This window comes from Daldinia vernicosa (assembly GCF_022497035.1).
Source record: "Daldinia vernicosa strain CBS 139.73 unplaced genomic scaffold F5Y00scaffold_5, whole genome shotgun sequence".
NCBI classification, from domain to species: Eukaryota; Fungi; Ascomycota; class Sordariomycetes; order Xylariales; family Hypoxylaceae; genus Daldinia; species Daldinia vernicosa.
The window spans coordinates 156,880-175,219 of NW_025953921.1; the positions used below are offsets into that span (position 1 = coordinate 156,880).

At 46.7% G+C, this 18,340-nt stretch overlaps 6 protein-coding genes and 1 pseudogene across 7 annotated transcripts; 3 read left to right on the plus strand and 4 right to left on the minus strand.

Annotated features, from left to right (window-relative positions):
* Positions 1–1,008: 1,008 nt before the first annotated feature.
* Positions 1,009–1,140, plus strand: F5Y00DRAFT_t18 (annotated as a pseudogene). The gene has a single exon. The product of its transcript is annotated as a tRNA-OTHER (tRNA).
* Positions 1,141–1,918: 778 nt separating this feature from the next.
* F5Y00DRAFT_226037 (polyamine transporter 1) lies at positions 1,919–4,183 on the minus strand. Its single transcript, XM_048006266.1, has one exon. The coding sequence runs from the start codon at positions 3,851–3,853 to the stop codon at positions 2,111–2,113; it is 1,743 nt and encodes a 580-aa protein (XP_047868689.1). The 5' UTR covers positions 3,854–4,183; the 3' UTR covers positions 1,919–2,110.
* A 198-nt stretch (positions 4,184–4,381) lies between these two features.
* Positions 4,382–6,776, minus strand: F5Y00DRAFT_226039 (MFS general substrate transporter). The gene is made up of 4 exons (XM_048006267.1): positions 6,082–6,776; positions 5,561–6,017; positions 4,918–5,496; positions 4,382–4,860 (listed from the first exon to the last, which is right to left on the minus strand). The coding sequence occupies exons 1-4, from the start codon at positions 6,324–6,326 to the stop codon at positions 4,612–4,614; spliced, it is 1,530 nt and encodes a 509-aa protein (XP_047868690.1). The 5' UTR covers positions 6,327–6,776; the 3' UTR covers positions 4,382–4,611.
* Positions 6,777–7,592: 816 nt separating this feature from the next.
* On the minus strand, positions 7,593–9,010 carry F5Y00DRAFT_154358 (uncharacterized protein). Its single transcript, XM_048004583.1, has one exon. It carries the CDS (start codon positions 8,859–8,861, stop codon positions 7,845–7,847), a length of 1,017 nt encoding a protein of 338 aa, XP_047868691.1. The 5' UTR covers positions 8,862–9,010; the 3' UTR covers positions 7,593–7,844.
* Positions 9,011–9,172: 162 nt separating this feature from the next.
* F5Y00DRAFT_226044 (alpha/beta-hydrolase) lies at positions 9,173–11,434 on the minus strand. Its single transcript, XM_048006268.1, has 2 exons — positions 10,828–11,434; positions 9,173–10,752 (listed from the first exon to the last, which is right to left on the minus strand). The coding sequence occupies exons 1-2, from the start codon at positions 11,110–11,112 to the stop codon at positions 9,400–9,402; spliced, it is 1,638 nt and encodes a 545-aa protein (XP_047868692.1). The 5' UTR covers positions 11,113–11,434; the 3' UTR covers positions 9,173–9,399.
* Positions 11,435–13,689: 2,255 nt separating this feature from the next.
* F5Y00DRAFT_226048 (Spo7-domain-containing protein) lies at positions 13,690–15,331 on the plus strand. The gene has a single exon (XM_048006269.1). The coding sequence runs from the start codon at positions 13,941–13,943 to the stop codon at positions 15,192–15,194; it is 1,254 nt and encodes a 417-aa protein (XP_047868693.1). The 5' UTR covers positions 13,690–13,940; the 3' UTR covers positions 15,195–15,331.
* A 276-nt stretch (positions 15,332–15,607) lies between these two features.
* On the plus strand, positions 15,608–17,251 carry F5Y00DRAFT_226049 (phosphatases II). The gene has a single exon (XM_048006270.1). It carries the CDS (start codon positions 15,971–15,973, stop codon positions 16,985–16,987), a length of 1,017 nt encoding a protein of 338 aa, XP_047868694.1. The 5' UTR covers positions 15,608–15,970; the 3' UTR covers positions 16,988–17,251.
* Positions 17,252–18,340: the final 1,089 nt, after the last annotated feature.

Below are 18,340 nucleotides of genomic sequence, written 5' to 3' on the forward strand. Positions count from 1 at the left end.
TCATCTATCATTATATGGAGTTCTCGAGCGAATGAAGGAATATGAAGCCCCAAGGGCCTTGGTAATCTTCTATACTTAGAACTTGGTGCTTATGTTAGTTATCCTATTCGGGACTTGCCGTCAGAGTATGCTGATGTCAGTTCACCACGCGGCCCAAGAGTGGCTTGCCTGAGACACTGCTCTGTCAATGCACTATAGAGAGTTCTTGAAATAGTTCCCCATACGGTAACTCCCTCCCAAGACATCCTAATGAAAAGGAAACATGATTACACAATCAAATTGTCGGTCTGATTTTATATAATTCAGGTTATTTCAATTAGGGCGGTAAATTAATAGTTAAATTGCCTTAGCACACAAGCCCAGTAGAGTGGCATGATGGATGCATAAATATGAGGACAGAGCTACCTTTCCGAGATCACATAAAATGCCTAGGGTATGGAAGGGTATATATCAAAAGCTTAAGGCATCACGTCTCGCGGAGGTCGCTTATACAGTACTCACCCATCTAGGTTAGGTATATGTTCCGAACATAGCTGATGTAACATTCTCCTCCCAGTGGGTATTTACAATAATATACGATTGGGTTCGATCTGCTATATGACGGTAGTAATATGTAACTTTGAAATGTTGAATTGTCATACTGACTCCAAGACGTATGCACCTAGTTGAAGGTGGTTGAAAAAGTAGAGTACAACCTGCACGAAAAAAAAGAAGAATACCAAAATATTGATATAAGTCTCAAGACATATCGAGATAAAATTATTCACATAAATATAAATAATAACCTAAGGATAATCCATCAATGAAAGGACGCAATCTTGAAGTATAAAGTTTTGACAACCTTGGCTTGTGAGAGTAGTGTGAGGTGAGAATGATTGGACCTTCACGAGACTTAGGTACATAGTATGGGTACCTAGGGCAAGGGTCTAACACACATGTGCAGTATCGGCTAACAAACACACAAACATGCTACGGAATATATACCTCAAATTCGAACCATCTGTCACCGCCCGGTTAGCTCAATCGGTAGAGCGTGAGACTCTTAATCTCAAGGTTGCGGGTAAGTTACTCTCTAATCTGAGATTATTCACGCAATTATGTACTAACATCAACCTGAAGGTTCGACCCCCGCATCGGGCTCAATTCCTGATGCTTCCCAGTACACTGGGATTAGTAACCCTAATTTTTTGATCTTTTTTTTTCTCTTTTTTGATATAACATGTTTCTTTTTTTCTTTTGTCATATCGTTTTCTGTTGCAGCTGCCCTGGCGAAATAATGTACCTTGATATTCCCCGCGCCTAGGTACCGGGTGCTTTGTACATATTCTTTTTCGGCCCCGCATCGTGAGTAATTGCTGTTTTTTTTTGTAGCTTCCTTCTTTTTCGTATGCATGTCTTACTTTCTTCGCCGAAGATACCTACCTTATATACGTGCATTCTGCGCGCCTACTTTGTGTAATATCGGTTAGGAGAGACAAGCGGCTATAGCTCCGAAGCCATCCCATTATAGATTACTCGGTATACACAGTAAACAAAATTAGATGGATGTCAGCCCACTTGTTACACCAGCGACACGCCGGAGTTTCTTCGTAGTGGAACGATATCAATGTTGTGTCTCCATAAGATCCCCCACCGGGTTTGCTGTTTCAAGTCCATGATCCGACACGGTTTCGGTGCTCGTGGGGTGCGAGCATCAGCTAATGGCAGACAGCGTTCATGAAATCGACGATACCTAACGCAACGCGTACTTGTCGAAGAATCAGGATTTGTCTGGATATCGACGCATAGTCTTACTGAAAGTTTGTCGGACAACTTTTTAGCGCTTGTCCCAGCTAGTGATCTATTTCGATAGAGCGGCTTTACCACCGAGAGAATAAAGCTTCTTCCGTGAAGGCATCTTTGAACCTCTTGGAGAGAATTTCAAATAAGGTACTGTTAGCCTTAGAATAGCTGGAAACTCTAGTCTGTATAAGTAACGTAAACCTATAGCGTAGAATGCTATTCCGATGCCAACTGCTCGCTGGAAATGCTCTAAAAACGATGAATCATGCCCCTTTCCCCAATGCTCAGGCCATCCCCAACGCCAATGCCATGCAAATTCTTAGAATGTCTAAAACACGCTATGCTTGCTCCATTTATTACCAGCCCTAATCCGCCTCCCGAAAAAGTAAAAGACAAACGGTACAGGTATCAGCAAGCACGCACACCCAGCAAAGATGCTCGACCCGGGGCCGACCCCGATGTTGTGATATAACGGCGTCACAACTAGTGGAAACGCGGCAGCGAAGCAGCTCCGTAAGAACGTATTGGCGGCTACGGCACTTGCCGCATACATCTGGAAAGTATCGACGAGATAGTTGAGCGCGGCCTGGAAGATTGTGTTAAAACCGCATCCGGCGAGGTAAAGCCCGATGACGGGGACGATCCAGGGGGAAGTAGCTGGGTCTGCAGTCCATCCGGTGATGAATTGGCCTGCCGCAAAAAGTACGGAGCCTAGCATCATCGGAGGTAGCCTCTTCTCGGGGACCGCTCTGTCGCCTGAAGCATGATAAGTCTTATTATAGTATAGCTGGTTGGACATGTTGATAACTGCACCGGTTAACGAACCAAGAAGGATGGCTAAAAACGGTAGTTCACTCGACAGTAGCGACCATCCTCTGATCTCACCGAATATAATAGGCACCGCGCCGAGCTGCATGTATAGAATTCCGTAGCAGAAGCTCGCATACAGGGCAACGAGGAAGCAAATCGGCGTGAAAAGAAGCTGTATCGGGCGAATAAGAAACTTCCGCGCCAGCTCGACAACGCTCACATCCCATTCTTCGAACTTAGCGTGGAGCGCCCAGTTACCCGTCTCGAGCCGCAGCCGTCTTGCTTTGGTAACAAGAAGCCTCGGTGGGTATGTCTCGTCGATAAAGATTATAGCAAATAGTAAGACGACGGATTGCAACATCCCCGTCGTGTATTCTGTCCATCGCCAGCCGAGGCTCGGCTGCGCTACGACGGCGGCTGACACGATGGGACCAACCGTCGGGCCACCTACGACTGCCATCGCATAACCCGCCATAGCAATACCGCGGTGGGCCGGCGTGAATAAGTCGCCTAGAACACCGCCGGTATTCGTCACCGGAGCAGAGGCGAATATGGCTCCCCAAAACCGCGTTAGCATGAGAGTCTGGAAGTCCTTGGCGGTGGCCGAACCGAACGAGAAGCATATAGAGACGAACATAGGCGTCAACACCGCCACGCGCCGACCGTAGACCTCAGAAAGCGGCGCCCAGAGCAGAGGCCCTATTCCAAATCCGAGGAGGAAGAGAGTGGTTCCTAGCGTTGCCGTTTGCGTCCCAACACCGAATTGCTCCGCGATCTGCAGGGTCCCGGCAGAATAGGACGAGGATGACCAAGTTGCAGTCATGGTAACTAGACCATAGAGCAGAGTTGTAGCTATCTTCTTGCGCTGCGGCCAGTTCATGGGACGATAGGGGTCATCCGGCCCGTCAAAGTCGACGAGCGATTCCCGTCCAGTCCTCACTTTCGCGAGCGGGTGACTAAACGGCGGTACCTCCGGACGGGACCGTATTCGGGATAGCACGGTATCCCTACGCGATACTGTCCGCGAGAGTTGTCCCGAAAGCCCGTTCGAGCCATCCCGGCCACTTGCGCGTATCTGAGACGGGCGTGTGTCGAGAGTACACGGTCGGTGGCCGTCGTGGTTCTTTTCGCTCAGAGGACATTCGCAAGACGAATCTGAGCCGGGTTCGGTCGCTGGCGAATCGGCATCCGGCATAGGTACCCTCGAAGGAGGCCCTTTACGCGAGCGTTTGGGCTCATCATCGTCGTCGGTAATCGGCATTACTGACTTCCAAAAACTTCCCAGTAAAAAATATATATGTATACCTATATAAAGACCAATATTATACAAATTGAAAATAGTCGATGGCGTCACTTGGAGAACTAGTAAATACTTTACATCATAGCTGGGGTAGTTAAATACATAGTTGAGTTAAGGGTCTTGGGTTTAATGACGTAACTAGTAGTTCTCCAAGAGCTTTCGATGCTTGAGCGAAAGGTCTTAACCAACTTTCAAGGGCAGTTGAGCGAGCGCCCTTACCTATAATACATAGTATATCAAACTGGCAAAAGCAATTGGAAATTACATACGTTTAATCACGGCGCTGCTTCACGAGAGTTGCTTGACAGATCATCCGACTGGAAACAACACCTGAGGAAGCCCTAGGTCATTCGCCTTCCGGCCCCGCTCCGGCCAAGCCCGCATCCGAGTCTCCGGGAATCCCCGAAAGTATAGTACTTTACGTTTAGGGTAATTAATGGTATTTAGAAAGTATTACAGACACGAAGGCTCGGTGAGTTATTATACTCGTATTAATCCACGTTAAATATCTGATGTTTTGAGATTGCTTAGTAGTCCGTGTTGCTATCAAGGTCACAAAATCCCACAATCACGCTGTAAATAAAACTCACGCAGACCGAATGAGACGAAACTCAACATATCCATGCTATTCAAAAGCTCTATTAGACATAATCATTACTTAGGTATCCTATAATCAATCATTTCTATATACAGGTTATGCAAGGGATATATAAACATCCTTATAAGCTGGGGTTAAATCTCCCGCGGATACGCTCGCCGAATATAAAAAATACGACGGGTATCGGAATCAGCGCGAGCGCGATGAACCCGAGAAGGCTGTTGCCCCACCCCAGGCCTAATGCGTTGTACATTTCGAGCCCTCCAAGAGGAAGAAGGGCGCCGAGGAGTGATCGAAGGACCGTCATCGCAGCCGTGACGGATGCTGCGTACCGGGGGTATGTATCGAGAAGGTAATTTTGGACGCAGAACTGATTGGAATGTTAGCATCTTATTATAATTAGGGCAATCCGAGGACGGAAACTTACCATAACACCCATAAGTCCCGCGGCGAAGATGAGGACACCGATCATAGGAACGATCCAGTGCACGCCAAAGTTGGCAGTCCATCCGTAGATGAACAGGCCAATAGGGAGCGCGATTCCGCAAGGGATAGTTAGCACCGGCGCGATACGGACTTCAGGCCTATGGGTGAGCCCCTTCTTATTGTTCCTCTGGACCATCAAGTCGGTGAGTTGTCCAAAACCCACAACACCAATCATCATGCCAATTCCGGCAGGAAGGAACGTCAGGCCGCTGTCACCCTCGCTGAAGCCGTACTTCTCGGTGTAGACGAAGGAAAACGTCGTGATGAGGAGGTATAGGATGCCGTAGGTGATGGCGACGTATAGCGACATGAGAGTGACAATGGGTGTCAGTAAGAGGAGTTTCATTGGCCGAACAATGGCAAGCTTGAACTGTTCCTTGGGGCTTAGCCGTCCTGCGAATTTGCTGCGGAGGTTTTGGTTTCCTGTCTCTTTTCGGAGCCTTCGAGTTTTCTTCGCGATTAATACTGGACCAAACGTCTCCCGGAGGAAGAAAAAGGAGAGAGGAATAAAGATGCCGCCCTGTGCTCATGTTAGCCCCTATTCCACAGAATCAGTGATACGTGGTGTACATAAGTCAACTTACCAGAATGACGATTAGCCAATACACCCATCTCCAGCCAGCAGCCTCGATCAGATAACCGCCAGCAATAGGACCAACGCAGGGTCCGAGAAGGGGACCCAAAGCCCAAGCAGACATAGCTCTTCCACGCTTCTCGACAGGCATTACATCCGCAATGCTACCGCTCCCAATGGTTATCGGCACCGATCCGGCAAGACCCATCAGCAATCGGAAAGCCATCAACATTCCGGTGCCGGTGCTGAGGGCAGCGCCGACGGAGAAGACGACGAAAAGGATGTTGCCGTAGATGTACAGGGGCCGACGGCCGAAGATCTCGCTCAGCGGCGCTATGACGAGCGGGCCGAAGGCAAATCCTAGGATATACACCGAGACGAGGAACGTAGCTATGGTTGAAGAGGTCTCGTGGAATTCTACCATGATGCCGGGGATACCAGGGGCAAACATCGAAGAGCCCAGCGGACTGCGGTGAGTTAGTATGATAGCTAGTAATCGAAAGGATATTGGTAACATCGATGGTCACTTACGTTACTAAGGTCATTATAGAGAGGATAGCAATATTCAGCCATTTCTTCTTATCAGACCAGTTTGCCGGGTTTTCTGGGTCGTCTGGTCCGTCCCAGTCTACGACGTCGGGATCCTTCTCATCGGCTGTGATTTCGCAGTTATCAACACCCGCCTCGACGTCTTGCTCCGAATCTGCCCCAACTGTCGAGTCCCTGTCAGGGATTGTGGTGTTGACAGAGCCCTTTTCCGTCATGTCGGTACTCATCGCGGGTAAATCTTTCTATATTAATTATTATGTATCGATGATACGACTCCCTCACAACTGTTGTTATAAAGGGACCTTGCGGCTCAAGGAAGTCTAATCTTTTATAGAAACGATGGTGACCTGTACATACACAGGGGTAGCAAGATCCTGGAAAAAAAGCGTCGCCTCCATTGTTTATATAGCATGGTCGGGAAATATGAAGAGTCCCGAGCATACAGAGATAGGATGGTCCGTTCGGATACGGCTTCGTCCCGGAGCTAGAATGGCATAATTTTATACATACCCCACATGGGATTTGCCTGATGTGGATTCCGGGCCGAGTCTCGAACTTGCAAAGATAGAACTACGATTCAGCTCTCTAGCGTCGCGATTCATTGGTGGGTTTGGATGGCACTAAGCGGCATTCAGCTTGAAGAACAAAATAGACCCTCTCATCTCGCACCCTCCGAGACTATTTGCATAAATATGACCCATTCCAATCTGATTTACGGCGTTCCCCTTTTATATTTAAGAGATAAAATTTATCTGACTGGTTATATTTGAATTATGTTCCTGTTGGCGTGATGTGGTCTGTTTTACATTAAAAGAGGTACCTAACGTTATATTCTTGAGGCGCAGTAACCAACAACGAAGCCGTAATAATCTTCCTACGGTAATCGGTGTTTACGAAACCCGTCTTGCGCTGCGACGATCTTCGCACCCGGGATGAGTTATACTAAAGACGTCCGGTGGCCTCCATCAAAAGCCGATCTCCACCACGGAAGTGTAATGGTGTATGAGAGCGGGGATACATAACTACCGTTGATACGATAAAAATTTTATGCAACCAGAAAAAAGTTTATGGCAATACATCCCGGATAGTGCTCCCTTAGTCAAGTGAGTTTCCCGAGATTACGGCTGGGAATAGTGCATCTTAACAGGCTCTAAGTATGCGGTAAACTTGTTACTACTGTACTAATCTTATATCGAGTTTACCTCGAAGGAATAATAATGACGTTACGGTAGCGTCGTAGATAAAATCACGACGGCAAGATCTCGCTAGATTCAAGATAATCTTTGCCTTCCCGGATGCAACGTCTCGGAATAGTGTTTGCCATGTGGGCGTTCATAAAATAGTAGCTAACGAAGTTTGATGAGAAGTTCTAGTATACTCTCCTTATGGGATACCCCTTATGTCTTGTCCAATCAAACTTATTATGAAGGGGGTTTGTAGTAGCTTGCCATTTAATGAGGAGGTAGCTATGCGGAGTTTTGTAGCTGAACTTACTGGGGCTATCGGCCTTGAGAGTAATTCATGCTAGTCAAGTTTCCTCTTGGCATTTGAAGGATGGCATTTCTCTCTTCGGGGCCGGGGCTAAACTCCGTATAGGACATCTACCTAACCCTTGTAACGTAGTCTATTAGTACGGTTTCTATATACTTTCTAAGCGACGACAACGGCGGCATTAGCAACGGTGTTCGGGGGGTTTCCCGCTGGCAATAAACAAAATGGCAATTCTATACAACTTCTCCCCAAGATCATTCAAAGGGCACCTCGTTCTGTTGGATATCGTTGACGCGAAACGTCTCGGGATTTCTCAAAGGTGTCCATCTTTCCAGCTCGCTGACTTGGTAGGTTCTAGCACTATCGAGTGCCTGCCATGAGGCGGGGAATATGATGGATTGGCAGTCGAACCCGACGGGATGTTCTGAACTAGGTACCCAGCGCCCACCCCGATACTCTTCGAACGTCCTCGCGATAAGTTCGATATCGAACCTGACTTCCGCATCATTCCATCGGCGCAAGTACTGCTCTGGCACCTCCTGAATTTCGAGAACTTCGGCGAACTCGGTGCTCACCGTGTCTCGTACCTCCTCCAGGTAGCGGCCCATCCCGGTCATGCGCCTATCGTAACCGCGGTCCACCCAGATGATATTATTCTCCGATCCATTCGAAGGTCTCCCAACATCGCGAAGCCGACACCGTCGCACGGGAGGCCGAAACCGTACTGCTGTGTCTAGGATGGCTTCGGACGCGGGAAGTACGCAAGACATGGTCCGCAGGTCTAAGGAGGGGTCGCTGAGCAGAATCCAGAGAAAGCTGCCATCCTTGATAGTATGCAAGTCTAATGCCACATGCTGAGTACCAGGGGGATATCTGCCCCACCTAGGTACTGCATTGATATCGGTGGGAGGCCGGCACAGGGTTATGTAGACGATATCCAGGTCGGGGCGGAATGCGCGGAATGGCACGGGACAGCCCGCTATGAGTGAGTATCGAAATCGCAACCGGGATATCGCCAGGTAACGTGACTCCTGGCACACATGCATGATAGTAGGGAAACATGTGTCCACAAGGAAGGGCTGTAGATAGTTTGTCGACCTAACATGACCGACGTGATCGTGTGGCCAGCGTACTGGCTCCTCCTCCAACGGCCACGGGATACATATCTCCGGGGTATCGTCCGGGAGAGCTAGCTCCCAGACGCTATGGCGCAATTCGACAGGTAAGTCATTAAATTTTGGGAATGCCGAAAATCTTATCTCCTCTGACATATTTTTTGGGAAGTACTGATACTGACTTGGACGCCACTAGGTTGTTGAAGCGCAATGGGAGCAAGAATGACGGCGAAATCAACCCGGGATATGTATGTTCGGAGATTGTATATTCGGAGGTGTGGGTCGTTGAATGTTGAGCGCATGGGTTGAGTAATATTAGGTACTACTATAAATATCTAATCAAATATCTAATCAATCTTACTATCTTGTATCTCTATCTAAGCATTTCCTTATGTAATCACTTGATCTCGGGACATTTGAGGGTTACACGATCCCTTGTTGGCCTAGATGAGCATGATACAATGTGATACTTGAATATAAATATAAATATAAATCTAAATCTAAATATATAGTATGTATATAATGTTGGTGTACCGTAACTTGCGAATAGGTAGTGTACTGGGTAGTTAGCTTCTGGTCATTATTATCGTATTATCGTCAACCAAAAAAAGCCCCAAGTCTAATATCCAACCAAAACGCCAGGCAATGCATTTAAACCCACCACCCCCTTATATATATAGGTAGACATGAAAGCTTATGCCAGAGCCTTCTCTTGCAACGTCCGTCGTCTCGTATCTTCTTGCTCCTCGCGGATGTATTTGTTGAACTCGTCTGGGTTATCGAGGTAGAGGTGATGACCAGCCCGGCTGACGATGATAACTTTTGCATCGCCTTTTTCTTTCCTCCTCTCTTCTTCGGTGGCGTTTAATAATATCTTAGCTTGAGCTTGCTTGAGCTTCTCCTCCGCAGCAAGACCACCTGCTACATCCATCCAGTCGTTTTCCCCGTACATGAAAACGATAGGAAACCCGGTTTCTTTTACAGCCGGTTCCGTCTCAGTTGCGGGGGTGATGACTTGTCTACCTACACGGTGGATTCGATTGATGACTGGTCGTCGCGCATGCGCGCCAGGGGCAAGGAGATAAGGTAGGACGTATTCGCCGCTTCCCCTTTGCCTGAAAATCGAGTACGCATAGTCGTGGAGTGTCTGCTTCTCTTCCGGAGTAAGATGGTTAAACCGGCGAGAGGTCCAACCTGAAGCAAGCCGTGGTCCTAGAGGTCCCGCCAATCGTACAATACTAAATGGTGACACGTTGGCGTCCCATAACCAAACCAACCATGAAGGATACGGTCGCTTTTTGGCTTCCTGCTGCTGTATCTTCTTATTACCGTTAAGACCGTCAGTACTGTGGCTTTCTGTTGTTAATTGCTGATCCACGGCAAACTCGTCTTGGAATGTCGACTCCATTGGTTCTGGCATGTCGGCGTTCACAGCATAGGGATCTTCAGGTATACCGACAGGAGAAGCGAGGATGAGCTTATTTACGTGGCCAGGATATTTGAGCGCATAGGAAACACTCAAGTAGCCGCCTAAAGAATGACCAAGAAGAGTAAATTTCTCGATCTTTCGAATCTTCCTCCATTCTTCCAGCGCGTCTATGAACCAATTCTCCGCTTCCGTAATCTTTGCCGCTGGATCCTTCGCGCAGACCCTGAATGGTGGTCTTGTGGAGTTGCCCATCCCTAGCCAATCCAGCGCATAGAGCTTCCAGCCTTTGGCGCGACTAAGATTCTCAAAGTTTTTGTAGTAGAAGCCCAGCCCGGCTCCATATCCGTGAAGCATAACGAGTGTGTCATCGACGGGTTCTCCGACACGTTCTACAGAGAACTCATTTAAGCCCCTATTCTTACCAGACAACTTTACCATTGTCGACTTCCATATTCTTGGCCCGTAGGGATCGATCTTCGTCGACGTCTGAGCTTCCCCGGGATGTTCCGCCGATGGGACATCTGTCGCAGAACTCGTACCCGACGCGATGGCTTCTCGAAGATATGGTATGCATGATATCACGTTACGTTCAGCGATCTTAGGCGTTACACTGTTCCACTACAATTTGGTCAGAATAGGTAGGTTCTAGATCCAATAATACGATGAAGTCCTAGATAAGATGATGAAACGTACCCATTGAGAGGCAGCTTCTTTATAACCTAAAGGAAACATGCCCGTAGAAGGTGGTTTGGGAATCTCTGTTCCTTCTGACGTTTGCCCTCCGGCACTCCGAGATGCTGACATTGGTCGCTGTAGTCGTCCAATTGGTATGCTGGATGGGACTGGAATAGGCTCCTTAGGGGATAGATTGGTCTTCACTATCGCTGGAGAAATAGTGTTGTCGGCGTGCTGCGTCCGCGCAAAAGTGGTCACAAGCTTCCTCGACTGTACGATGATTGAAGTTGGACCTTTGGGCATACCGGAGGGGTGGCAAAGCCGGCTACGCCTTTTCTTATATAATTACGGGGGGGCGAAACCCGAGACATGGAATGCGATGACTACCTCCTAGCAGCCTACATAGGTAGGTACACGCACAGCCACTATATTGACCACGTACATACGTATGCTGGTATGAAGTACCTAATGCGCAAAGTAAAGTCCGACCATCCACGGGTGTTAGCTAACGGGTAACGGGTAACTTTTTGATTCTAAATAAGATTAGTCGCGTAAGCCGGATTAGACGAGATCCCAGGGCTGCTCAGCTCGGATTGGCTGCTGGCTGAACGGGTCGAGACATAGTCAGGGGAATGAGATAAATTAGTGGGTAGATTGGACGCCGGAACAGTAAAAACGGGAAGTTTATCTTCAGCTCGGCTTTTATATCCTCCCGTGCCGACCCTTGCTTTGCATCTCACAAATTTATTCATATATCTAGCACCTATCGGTCCTATCCTACAGATATCCATTCATTCCAAGTAAACATTGACTTGTATTTTAAAGTTTATCAGTCTTTTATATTTACCTCATCATCCCTTTTAATTATTGCAAAAACACGCTAGAGTGAATCTTGCCAAGTCATTGATACAAACTGTATCTGCCAATCCATGTTAAGGTTCCTTTTAGCGTGGTAACGCGGATTTAGACATTCGGGAAACTCCAAGATCTTAAGTCCGCGATATAATTAGGTTATCTAGAATTCTAGATCTATCCCTTATTAAGAGTCCGTGCCAATCTAGATGAATCAGGAACGTACATATGCCTGACTAGTATTTATAGGCAATTTGAAAATTTACTTCATTAGTCACTTTTCCAGGTCTCTCAGTTATGAGCTTTAAATCGCTCGTATGTCTTGATATTTTGTTATAACCTCTGCTTCGTTGAGTCTAACTGATGGCTCGTTTCCTGTCCCGTCTTCGAAACCTTTCACCACTTTATATTTTGCGATGGATAGGTAGGTATGTATCTCTTCTTGCGATAGTTGTGAGACCAGTCATTTGATGATCTTCGGTCTTTGTTTTCGGTCGGCCCTGTGGGTCGTAAGGAGCAGGATTTCGGAGCTCCAGCCATGTTATCCGATGGCTAATAGCTTCGTCAATACCGGGGATTTAACCGTATGTTAGACGTGTCGGGGCCAGGTTAGGCGAATATGTGTGACTCCAGCCCCCCAGGCAATGAGCTATTTCGCATATCATCGGGAGTGTTGCAAAGTCTCGTACAACAAAACTTCACGCCAGATCCAGTGACCACAAAAGCACTCTTGACGGCTAGAACCCCACATAGAACCATAACCACCGCCACAGCCAACCGTTCTGGGCTTTTGATCAAAATAGTTCATTAGAACTACTATGAGTCTCGGGTATAATAAGGCTTAGAGAACACCTCTTAGGCCTGCTAATGAATCCGATACCGATACCCTTCATATGGCCTCTCATTATAAGAGCATGCATTTCTTGCCTGGCTGAAATCCGCCGGGCAAGATATCCGGGTAATTAACGTCGGCACAGATCGGCCTTGTAGCAAGTTTGGTAGAAGCCGGCTTAGCGGATCTAGGTATTTGACCTTTAGGAGCCTTGGAACTTGTATTGTTTGAGGCGTGGGTATATGAAGAAGATTTGCCTGGATCCATAATGGCTGAATGGGTACTGTGAAGAAAAGTATAGCGGGCTTAATCGATCGATCTTCGAGATGCTTAGGTAAATATTAGGATTTGAAAGACAAAACCATCCCAACTAACAGCGGGTCGACCAAGTTTAAGTATGCTTCATTCTTGTGTGCCCCACGAGCAGAAAAAAAACGTAAGAAGCCCTAGAAAGCTGAAAAGCTGATTATCGACCGATGCTTGTTGTAGCGTGGAGTACAACAGTATAGACTAGGCATTTTCTTCTCAAGATCGTCACCGGGATACGTCAGCACCTATGTGTACGCCAGTTACGCGGGATGTAGGACGGAGACTATTTCGATATAAGTTAAGGGTCCTGCATGTGCTGCGTCAGGCTCTTGTTTACAGAAATCATGTGGGCTGATACTGCGGAGCAACATGTGTTAGGTTAGCTGGTTAGGCACCTAACCTAATGCTTCGGAGAGACGTTTAGGAGATGGATCTACCAAAAGTCTCGAGTTTGATACAATTATTTTGTACTTTAATCCGTAGATATTTTCTCATAAATGAGCTACTCATTCTTTGAGCTTCTATTCAGTATGAATATACATACATACCTACCTTATGTACACCTCGTAAGTTACATGGTAGGTATAAATAGATCTATGATTTCTATCTCGGTTACATAGGTAGACAGGTAGATAGGTATTTTCTACGGTTAGGTTTGGTGCAACATCACGAGCACCCCGCACCAGGTGGACGGCAAGGATTAGGTCCTCGGGATAGAGCTATGACCACATACCCTAAAGCTTCAGCTGCTATCACTATCAGCTGTCCTTGTGGGGGTATGTACACTAACTCATCACAGCGCTACTTTAGGTACCTAACCGAAGGAACTAGTACTACAACTACAACTACAACCACAACCACAACTACCTACTTTGTACGTCAACAAGAAAAAAAAAAAAAAAAAAGATGATGGCACTCTAGAGATCACAAATCCTACAGTATACCTATGTAATTACGATAACTTACGACAACTTGACGAATCTGAATTCTTCCTATTAATTTACGAGACTACGACAATTTAAACTTGCACTCCTAAATGCGCCTATAATCTTCTAATCACGTCGATGCGGACTTACGTCCCGAGCTACCTCTTTTGATTCGTATCATAGCCGTCACGATCACGACCGACACGAAAACCATGTCCGACACTATCGACTCTATCGTTAAGGGAGCCCCTCAGCCCGGCCAGGGCATGAAATCCCCGCCAATGGGCACGAGCCCTATCGGTGTAGACAAGCCCGGCGATCCTTTAAAGCACACGCCAAGCTCGCCTTCCATGATCTACCTCAACATGCTAATACTAGAGGCTTCGCTACGCTCTCAGTACCTCGAACTCCGCGCCCGTCGGCGAAAGCACACCTTCTTCCTGAGCCTTCTGTGTCTGTGGTTAGCGGGATTTGGATATGCTCTATTCTTCGCACCCCGAGAAGACGGTAGCGGTGTTGGCGGCTCGGTATATTGGGTCGTGGACATGACAGAGAAAGTGTGCTTCATAAGCGGAATAGTCACAGGTATACTCGTCTGGGCGACTGGTATATGGGAGCGTGGTATCAGGTGGCCGCGGCGCTGGTTTAGCATATGCAATAGAGGCTTGCGTGGATTCAACTGCAAATTGGTTGTAATCAAAAGGTCTTGGTGGGTTGAGCTCGTGTCACTCATAGGATTCTTCTTCACCTACGGCGCATTCTCTAGCAGGGCTGGCCAGTATCACTTCGTGGAACCTTCGATATTACGTGAAGTCGAACGAGAGCTAAATCTCGGCCGGCACGATCACCCTCCGCTCCCCTTCGTCAGTACGGATGAGGAGAGGGGGGGTCATGAGGAAGACCTATCGCCCGGGGGAGACTACGTCAAACTTCTACTATGGCCCAAACCCTTTTCGCCTCACTTCCGGGAAAATTGGGAGCTTTACAGAAGCGAGTACTGGGAAAGGGAGAACGAGCGCCGAGCGTTATTGAGAACTAAACTAAAAGCCCGCGAAAGGCAGCTGGCAAAAGAACAAAACGGATGGTTGTGGTGGCTACTAGGAACCTCGAAGGTAGAGGACAAGGCACATTTACATGGCTCTGGGGTAGGCGATGCAGAGAAAAGCATACATCATCGACATTCCGGTCTGTCGAAGGAGAATAAGCGTACTAGGAGTGGTAGTTTCCGGAGAGCTAGTAACTCGGCTGGATCAACACGAAGTCCTACACCGCCAGTGGAGTCGGAGGAAGGTAGCCGTAGTAGGAGAGGCAGCATGAACTCGATTACTTCTGAAAAGAGGCGAAAGAAGCACCTTTCAACCAACTCCAGATCGAAGAGGCCAGGCGTCGAGTCGCGATCCGTTACACCAGAATTCACATCGCCACTTGCTAGGGAGAGTAGTATTGGTACTAGCGAACTTCCGTAGCGATTATCGAAAGGCCAATAGTTATGTTTACTCGCCCATGGGTCGTGGTTCAGTGGCTTTAATGGCTCTAATTTGTACGAATCCCGCCTGTCTAACGTGCTTTAAGATATAATATACGAGAATATATGAGAGCCAGGGTATCCACTTTTACACTTCTGTTAGTTGTTTAACTTGACTTAGGTACCTAAGGTATTTAGAACAATTCAGACACAGGTGGGTTCCAATGAGTATGAAGAAGATGATGATGATAATAACGATGTACACAAGGTTATGGTACCTACCTCATTGATTAAAGATGGGTGCAACCTGACATAAGGTACCTATTGAATGTACCTAGTTACACGTAAGGTACGGTGTGCATATTGGAAACAAACAAGAGGTACCCAGTCAGGTACTGCCCCTCATCACATATAATTTATGTAGTGTCGATGCCTAGATGCAGATGGTGCCGGCTGTAGATGCACAATCGGCCGAAATGTACTTGCTTTTTAGTTTTCTCATCTCGTCAATCAGCCGTGTGCCTTCGCGCTTAACATTTTCTTCTCGTGGCAATCTACTCCCACTCACCTTCCAGCTAAAATAAGTTTTCTTCGCGACGATCATTTATTATTGTTTATCTGAACATCAAACTTACCTATTATTCTGCACATACAACATACAGCAACTGACACATATTAGATTCGAAGCTCGAGAATCTCGAGTAGCTCGACCAGTCTTTTTTCTTATCTTTTTTTTAGCCCATAAAGCAAGAATATGTCCAGTTGAAGATAGCTTACATGGATCCTCTAACTTCTCCCCGGCATGGTGCTATTCCAGCAGCGCCTTATTCTATGCGTCCTCCTAGCCCTCCTTCTATCATGATTCCCACCCCCACTCTACATTGTGCAAATGAGCATATCAAGATCGTGCCAACTTACGAAAAGGTCGACCCGGCTTCACTCAGCGCCGATGACCTTAAGATTATCACCCAGAACTATAAAGAGCAGCTAGCTCAGGACTCGGCTCTTAATTGGGCATATGAGAACCGTCGTGTCGCACAACCTGTCCTCGACTTCCTCTACCTCGGCCCCTCGAGCATCGCTCGAGATCGCAAGTGGCTAAGTAAGACAGGTATCACAATGCTACTGGCCGCACGAGATTCCCAGATGGCTGTCATGCACCTAATGGCACCCAGTAAGGTGGCGCAAGAACTCGGCATCCAGCTCGAATACGTTGATGTTTCTGGTTATAATGAGCTCATTCGCGCCTTTCCCGCGGCTGTTCGAACCATCAATGACCACATGCTAAATGTTTTCCGTCGACAACGTATTAGCAATACGCAGATGCAGGTTGAGGATGGGAAAATGGCAATTCCCCACGACAAGTTCCAAAGAGGAAAAGTTTTAGTTTTCTGCGAAACAGGAAACGATCGTTCTGCTGGCGTTGTTGTGGCCTACCTCATGTCTGTTTTCGGAATGAGTATGATTGAAGCTTGCCAATTTGTCCACTTCAAGCGCTTCTGCGTCTGCCTAAACGACGATCTTAGGTTCGTTCTCAAATCGTATGAGGATCTACTTTCCGCACAACGTACTGTGCACCGACATGAGCTCGATAGTGGTTCAACACAAACAAACGGTACCTCAAGCAATGTACACAAACTGAAGAGAGGCATCGAAGCCACTTTTGACGAAAATGAGGAGATGGGGGAACCTGGTGAGCTCAAAGCACTAGATAATGATCGCTTTTTAGACCGCGAAAGATTTGTTCCATTCGTTGACATGGTGGATGATGACATGGAAGAAGGACCCAGTTAGTATGGTCCTAGACCAGTCATCACGCAAGTTACTTGATTGATTTTATAGGAGCATACATCAAGCATCAGGTTGAGGGTGGCAGGCGGCATGGTTGGCTTCATCAAGCTATAATGATTAGCAACGGCGTACTGGATGGCATATACCCATGCTACTGTTTTTTGGAGGTTTGACGGTTGGTAGTCACATAGGCGGGACAATGGTACAAAAGTTACTAATAGTGTGTTATAACCATAACAAAATCACTAAGACACTATTACTATTACGAATCTTTTTCTCAACAATCGGCTTGGCTTATTGTATGTGACTATGATTATAGCAATGTGCGGGCGCCAAACCTAAACATCATAGCTTTCCGTTGGATCTTACAAGGTATTATTCACTAACTCCTGAATCGTGCACACATTTCTCCCGCACTTTAATAGGCGAGTACAAGCTCCAGGTCAAAGGAATAATTTCATGTCTAATATAAAGACATCACATTATTAACCACTCACAGTGCTATATCATGGGAACACTACTCAATAATACTGCATAATCTTTGGCACGTATTGTAGCAACCTCTCCATAAGAGTGTAGAATAATGGATATCATCGTGGAGCCATCGATTCAGCAGTGTATTGAAGCTATCAGGATTCTAGATAAGCCTTCTAGAACAAAGAATACTTTCGGTATTAATGCTATATCATTCCATGGTAGGTCCCTAGTTCGGAGTTCCTCGCGGAACAACGAAGTTTTTTCCATTGAATGACGATTGATGCTCTGGGGTGTCTCTGAAGAACCTACCCAGTGCCCAATATTTAGATGGATATGATAACATTGCTTTATGTTAACGTTCTATTACAATTACAATATGGATAAGCAGTGGGAGTTTCAGGTACACGGTGGGATAACAAGTAGACAGTCATGATATTGAGAACAGAAGTCTCCCCCCTTATCGAGATCTGGAAACGGCTCTCCCAAAGAGAACAACACCCCAAATTCATAACCTACTCGTAATGTTAATATAATCACATCAAACATTCATGACGCAAGAGCTTCAGCAGTATCATATATCCTTGGATGTCTTCTCTGGATTATATATTTGTCTAGAAAATTCCAAGCAACTACTACCTAAGTGGGATTTGGGTAATATTGCAGTTCAATCATCAGGAATAAAGACTACAGCATTCGAGAATAAATACGGGCCCTCTAAGATGAATTCGTTAGACATCATGTACCTAAGTTAATCACTCGTTTTCTACAACTTCACCTTTTATGCACATATCGTTACTAAGGTTGCCTAGGATACCCCTTCGTTCAACTCCCGCTTCTGAAGTTTCTCGAGACAATCAAAGCTACTGCTTACCTGGACCC